Below are 7641 nucleotides of genomic sequence, written 5' to 3'. Positions count from 1 at the left end.
TTCCATTTCACCAACTTTATTTATAACAACAAAAGTGAACGACTACTGAGGACCAGGCTGTTGCTGGTCTGGCATGCTCCTGATGATGTCAGAATCACCTGCAGGGAACAGAGGGAGGAAGGGGTTAAGTAAACTGAACACAATCATATTCAACTTGCATAATCCCAACTGTATTCAACTGATAATTACATGGATATAGATCCCGACATATAACATGTCCAAACACAAAGGAATAAAAGGTCACTAGAAGAATAACAGTTGCCAACAGAGCATAGAGCTAGCCAGGTGATCTGGAAAAGTTAAACTCTAACGCTCAGACTGGCTTTTGTCTAGCGAGCGACTAGTCCTGAATTGGATCTTATTGGTTAGTAGATCCAACCATGCAAAAATGTGCAGACGTTACAACTGTCACAAAACACAGTAAAAGGAACAGCAACATTATGGGAAATGCACTTATCCACAAATTAATGGAAGCGGATGCAGACCAGACCAGCAAGCCTAGCTGTTGGGCCAAAAACACAGTCTTAGCTAGGATAGTAGTGAGCATCCGCTTCCATTAATCTGTGCTAAACTAGCTTGCAGCTGAATAACTTTCTACTGAACACAAGAGGAAACTGGTATCCATCTTGTCTGACTCTGGAGACGACTGTAAGCCCATTTCCCATAATGTTGGCGTGTTCCTTTAAATATTTATTAAAAAAAAAAAATATATATATATATATATATATATATATATATATATATATATATATATATATATATATATGTAAAACGCATTATACTACTAAGCCATTTCAGAGGTCATCTGTGTACTTTTGGTCAGATCTCACAGCGATGTGCTGAGTAACCAGACAGATCAACAGTCTAAAGGTCTGGGTTCTCTCAGAACAGCACAGGGAACGTCCACTCACCAGGGTCGATGATGGCCAGCGTGCACACCCTGTAGTATTTGCCGCAGGCTGTTCCGAGCTCAATGTTGTTGCCACTGTAGTGGTGGACACCAGTCTTGGCCAGCATGGCGTAGTACTCAATCTCAGATTTCCTGAAAGACAAAGATATAGTGCAGTGAGTTTATTAGACATTAATTGTATTCATTCTTGGTGCCAATATCATAGGCTGAACAAAATTACCTATGGTAAATTAATCAACAACAGACGGCAAAGTAGTTATGTCTGTGCATTCAGAGAGCGTGGTTGAAGGCCTCTTGGGAGGAAAAACAATCAAACTAAGTTAGGGAATCACTGCAGGCAGGGCTCGTTTTACTGCACAGTTGTAGTTTGATACGTTAACTTTGCAGTTAACTCAATGACAAAATATTGCACCAAAATCACCATTGCTACTATGACTCAAACATACGCGGTAAGAATAAACATAACTTCTGACTCAAACAAAAAGCAAATCAGGTTGAAGAGTTCCCCGCCTCCAGTTTGTCTAACGTGGTCTGCGTTACTCAAACCAAACAGCCCTCTGCCTGCACCATTCACGCTTTCCAGAGTGTAACCTCACAAACCCAATGGCTACAGGAAAACCAAACTTATTAAGTTAGGAATGTCCTAGCTTATAGACGTTTCCTCTTCCAGAAAATGGTACTTAAAGGGGAACTCCAACATTTTGGGAAATTAGCTTATTTAACATCTTCCCTGGAGTTAGACAAGAAGATACATACCTTTTTTGTCTCTGTGCGTGCATTTTAGCTTTGGGAATAGACGCTCCGTTAGCATAGCTTAGCTTCATCACTGGAAGTGAGGCAGGACAGTAGCCTTACAGTGCCTTACAGTGTATTGCAAGGTCTGACATTGACCAAACTTGATATGCATGACCTTGGTGGGCTCTAGGTCAACTCCTGAAAAGGGGGTCAATGTCAGACTTTGCAATCAAAAGTTAGGGGGCTAATAACCCTCGCCATAATTTCAGTGCGCCCCCTAACTTTTGATTGCAAGGTCTGACATTGACCCCCTTTTCAGGAGTTGACCTAGAGCCCACCAAGGTCATGCATATCAAATTTGGTCAATGTCAGACCTTGCAATACACTGTAAGGCAACTGTCCTGCCTCACTTCCAGTGATGAAGCTAAGCTATGCTAACGGAGCGTCTATTCCCAAAGCTAAAATGCACGCACAGAGACAAAAAAGGTATGTATCTTCTTGTCTAAATCCAGGGAAGATGTTAAATAAGCTAATTTCCCAAAATGTTGGAGTTCCCCTTTAAGGCTGTTATTGAATGTGTATATTTAGTTTTTAATTGTGCTGCCTTGCTGAGCCGCCTGCAGTTTGTCAACTCTCCCCAAGAGGCTTTGAAGCACATCCTTGATGAATGTGTACAGTACATTGAAGCACATCCTTGATGAATGTGTACAGTACATGAGTACATTGAAGCACATCCTTGATGAATGTGTACAGTACATGAGTACATTGCAGGGGTTTTTCTAGCGGAGAGGGATTACTGCGATAGTTCTGATTGGGGAAATCCGTAACACTAAAGATGACAGCAACAATGAAACTCACTGCAAAATAAACATATTCAGAGAAAATAATTAAATGTGATGTAATTTTATGTTGAGTAAAACATTTCTGCATCTTGCGGGCGAAATGTGAGTTGTTAATGTTTAAAATGAATAATGACCTCCCTCAAAAGGCTGGGAATTGCAGCAAGTGGTTGCTATGGTAACTAGGGACTGATCCAAGATCTATGCACATGCATAAATGCTGGTCAAAGTAGAAAAACTGCATTTTCCGTTTTGGCATTTGGGTTTGACCAAATTAACCATTCTGTGTTGTCGGAAATTTACCAGCGACTTCAAACATGGAAGAATGTAGGTTTTCAATGTAGCGAGTCCCTGTGACCCACAGATCGTAATTTGAGTGAGTTCCAGGGAAATTGAGTGAATCCCCAATAACATTCGTTTTTATGGGGGGACAAAGTGTTAAACTTTGATTCTATATGGTTATATTCATGTATACGGTCACGTCAATACCTTAAGCAACCAACTTGCGTTCAGCGTTTCTCTGATTGGCCACGACGCCCATGTGACCGCGGCAGTGCGGAAATAGGCTGCATTCTATTGCCATGCTCTGCGACAAACTCTAACCTTAACCAACTCGGAAAGAATGCCTAAACTTAACCCTAACCTTAACCAACTCCGAAAGAATGCCTAAACTTAACCGGCGAAAGAATGCCTAAACTTAACCGGCGAAAGAAAGACGCTAGTTACGTTTATATAGAGATGATAAATTAATTAAACGTAAAAAAAAAATTGAAGTGATTCGAACTCGTCACCAACGCACCGCAGGCTCCACAGCAAGCTGAGGAACGAGTTGAGCTAACCGTCGATGTTAAAACAGGGGGGATTACGGCTGCATAATGACACGGCAACATATGCGCCGCTGCCGCGGGGCGTGCTAGGCGTTGTCGTGGCCAATCAGGGAAAACGCGGAAGCACTCTTGGGCTGGGATTAAAGAATAGGCTACCTGGTTGTTGTGTGCATGTGCCCCCTACTGGTCAGTCTAGGGAGCCCTGAGGTCTACCACATGCTTCCTCCGACACATGCGCGTCTATATTAATCCCAGCCGAAGAGTGCGTCGCGTTTCTCTGATTGGCCATGACGCCCATGTGACCGCAGCAGCGCGAGAGAGCGGCAGTGCGGAAATAGGCTGCATCCTCCACGTCAAGAAAGACAGACAGGCATTCTCTGCGACAAACCCTAACCATAACCAACTCCGAAATAATGCCTAACCTTAACCCTAACCGTAACCAACTCCGAAAGAATGCCTAACCTTAACTTAACCCTAACCTTAATTAACTCCGAAATAATGCCCAACCTTAACCCTAACCTTAACCAACTCCGAAATAATGCCTAACCTTAACCCTAACCTTAACTTAATCCTAACCTTAACCAACTGCGAAAGAATGCCTAAACTTAACCAGCGAAAGAATGCACGTTTATAGCGAGAGATGATAAACGTAAAAAAGAAAAAAAAAAAAATTGAAGTGATTCAAACTTGTGACCAACCGCACCGCAGGCTCCACAGCACGGCGGCGTACCAGTTGAGCTAAGCGTCGATGGAAAAACAGCAGGGATTAGGGCTACATAATGCCGCAAGCTCTGCCGCTCCGCGGCCAATCAGGGAAAACGCGGAAGCACTCGACAGCACTCTTCGGCTGGGATTAAAGAATAGGCGACACATGTAGACAGCCAGTGGCTCTCTTTTCACCTGACAGCGCAGACTCTCATTGGTGAAGTGTAACGCGTGGGAGGTCACGCTGCCTTCACCACTTCCTGTCTTTTGCTGTGCAGGCGCCCAGACCTGACCTGTAGGAGTCGCTGTCCACAACGCCAGATTACCATAGGCGACACATGTAGACAGCCAGTGGCTCTCTTTTCACCTGACAGCGCAGACTCTCATTGGTGAAGTGTAACGCGTGGGAGGTCACGCTGCCTTCACCACTTCCTGTCTTTTGCTGTGCAGGCGCCCAGACCTGACCTGTAGGAGTCGCTGTCCACAACGCCAGATTACCACCCATCAACTTTCCTCCCGCTAACTCAGCCAAACGAGTTAGTATGACGGCTGGTCCAAGCCGGAGGCAATGCCGACACCTGGATTCCAGACCGGAGTCTCTCATATTGGTGACAAGCGCAATCTCCGCTGTGCCACCCAGCCGCCCCCAAGATCTGCATAGTTTGCTATAAATAACATTAAGGCTTTGATTATTATCTTGCCCTAGGGCTGGGCGATATAACGATAACGATAAATATCGCGATATATTTTAATAATCGATATCGAATAGAAAAAAAAATCGATTTTTTTTTTTTTACCTGCAACAGGGCAGTTTTAAAACCAGAGACAGTGGACAGACTTGTCTTTCTTGCCTGCAACTTAAAGTAATGGCTTTGCTTGTCCAAATGACAATACTGACCAAATTCAGATTTCTTTTTCTCTTGTCCATTTATTTTGTTTGCTTTCTAATTTAAAATAAATTTTGAAACCGTCTGTACACAGTAGGCTATGTGTACTAGCAGAACTAGACTCCAGTCACGAGTCACAGTGCACATGTGCGGTGGTTTGTCCACCAAAAAAGCGCCAAAAGATCGAAAATAAACTAGCAGAGCCAGAACTGTTCAACTCCTCTGGAGCCACAGCCAGCAGAGAAGCCGGTTTACTTTAGCTTTTAAACCAGCTGCAGCCTGAGAACTGGAGTGTGAGGGGATGTAACACTAAAGATGGCGGCAATGACAAAGAATTGCTGCAAAATAAACATACATCTGTTGTTAAAAAAACAAAAAAAAAATGTTTTATACTTATAACAATTCGATAATTATCGATAGAGAAATAAAATAAAATTATCATATTGTTATCGCGATATGATTTTTTTCCATATCGCCCAGCCCTATCTTGCCCTGTCAGTATCTAAATGCAGAGGTTGTTTTGTGTCAATACGTTGGGGAGAATGTGTTGCCTTCCCGGATCTTTCGTGCTGGTAAATATATATATATAAATATGTACAGTGAAAGTGGCATTGGATGAAAAATTAAAGGGGAAGAAAATTGCATACGTGCCCTGGACGCATTGATAGAGTTTACGGAGTAATTTCATATTTGAATGTGTCAGACGCAGGACTCGTCACTGGATATCACTGGATATGTAGGACAGGTTCTTAGATATGGATGACTCCCCATTTAAAGAGATGGGGTCTGGTCTCGTTTGTCCCAGTTACCAAACCTTTGGATTGGTAACTTTGGATAACATACATAACAGCCTGTGCTTCCAATGGGGTGCAGTCTGTGAAGTTGAAGAGTCCTAGAGCTAGTTACCTGAGAGCAGGGCAGTTGTTGGCCAGGATCACCAGCTTGGCTTTGCCCTGACGAATCATCTTCTGGGACTGCTTGTAGCCCAGGACGTATTTACCACTCTTCATAACCAGCTGGAGTCTGGAGTTGATAGACTCCATGGACTTTTTCTACAAATACAGAATCACTCACAATAAGTCATAGATATGGATGACTGTATCACAAACAGTACTGTATTTGTAAATCTGGTACGTCATAAATGTATAGATGTAACAGTACTGTCTATCTGTATGTCATACATGTATAGATGTAGCAGTACTGTCTCTGTATGTCATGTATGTCATATGTTATGATGAATTGAAAATGGGGGACCCTGATGTAAACAAGACAAGTCTTTCTCTGGTCTGCATCCCCTTAACAATTGTATGTATTGAGCTGTACTGTACCCATTGTGCAATCTGTTAATAAAGTTGCCAATCAATCAATGGATCATTCGACTTTCTGAAGCCATAGTTAAGCTAAAGGCTAACTAGCCACCCAGTCCGTACAGTATGTACAATCATAATATAAGGCATGTTGACACAGGAAGGCCTATTTTATTTTACAATTGAAATAAAAGTATCTTAAAAGGCATAGAATGACTTGGGCCAAGGTTACAAGGGTTGACAAAACAGCCACAAATGCAACAACGTTAGCTGCTGCTAAACACAATGCTGCCTAACGTTAAACAGGCTGTTATCAAGGCTAACGGCATCCTAGCTGGTGACAGCTAGCACAGCTAACTGGCTAAACATGCCACCATTGATGGTAGGTGGGCACTGGGCAACAATTTCAGGTAACGTTAGGGCTGTTTTGAGAACAGCTTATTTACAAATGTAATGTAGGGCAAGTCGTGACAAGTGTTGGAAATGTGTTTATGCAGACAGCTAACAAGCTAACAGGCTAGCAGGCCCAACAGGTCTCCACGTGAAGCGGTGCAGCCAACGTGCCTCACACAGCGACACTCACCGTTTTCTTTGCGGCCACCATTGTTGCTGTTTAGTCCGAGCTGGCCCAACCTGGATACGAGAAGACAGAAGGACAAAGTTGTCGTTAACGCTTATATGTGAGATTTGTGTCGTGTTGGGCAAAGCCTGGGTAGTTTTAATGACAAATAGCAGAGCTCATCTTACGGTGAGTTAACTCCAATATGGCCTCGGCGAGAAAGGAAGTTCCGTCGTGCTTTGCGCTTCTATCAGCTCGTTTTTCCGCGGAGGGGGGGGCGAGAACGGGAGCTGCGCAGCTTCGCCGATCTTTAGGTTATAGCTTTCATACACGTTCATACACTGAGTGCGATGTCTAGTTTGTAGATCTAATCATTTGCCCAGCGCATCTTCAAATTATCAATAGTATCGCGAGAGGGGGGATTTCGAGAACATAACATTTCGCGACAGATCTCGGATCAGTTTATCACCACAAAATTGATAAAAAAAATAGTCATAATAATAAACGAAATTTAAATGTCCCTCCCTCGGAAGATGGATCTGGTATTCATAATTCGTCTAGTAATACCATGCAGGCTAGATTGATATGCTATCTTCTCTATAACTATCAATTTTGGTATTTGTTGCGAGTATTATTATTAATATTGTGGCATTAATAATAATAATAATGATCCTAATAATATTATATTTATATATAATTTATAATTTATAATATAATTTATAATATAAATATATATTTTTTTTACAACGACCACAGGAACATCATTTTCTTTGGGTTGTTAAAAGCCCATACAATAATAATTTATTCAGGATATTTTCCAAATGGATCTTGGATACTATATCTGAATATGGATAGCCTACTATCCTGTCTAA

The 7641-nt window shown here is 42.3% G+C and overlaps 1 protein-coding gene across 1 annotated transcript; it reads right to left on the bottom strand.

Moving 5' to 3' along the window:
- rpl30 (ribosomal protein L30) lies at positions 1 to 7036 on the bottom strand. The gene is made up of 5 exons (XM_084313027.1): positions 6958 to 7036; positions 6794 to 6843; positions 5810 to 5955; positions 912 to 1042; positions 1 to 98 (listed from the first exon to the last, which is right to left on the bottom strand). Exons 2-5 carry the CDS (start codon positions 6812 to 6814, stop codon positions 43 to 45), a joined length of 354 nt encoding a protein of 117 aa, XP_084169153.1. The 5' UTR covers positions 6815 to 6843; positions 6958 to 7036; the 3' UTR covers positions 1 to 42.
- Positions 7037 to 7641: the final 605 nt, after the last annotated feature.

Source organism: Notolepis coatsorum (assembly GCF_963971535.1).
Source record: "Notolepis coatsorum genome assembly, chromosome: 4".
Taxonomy (NCBI): Eukaryota; Metazoa; Chordata; class Actinopteri; order Aulopiformes; family Paralepididae; genus Notolepis; species Notolepis coatsorum.
This window is presented reverse-complemented; position numbering and strand designations above follow the sequence as displayed.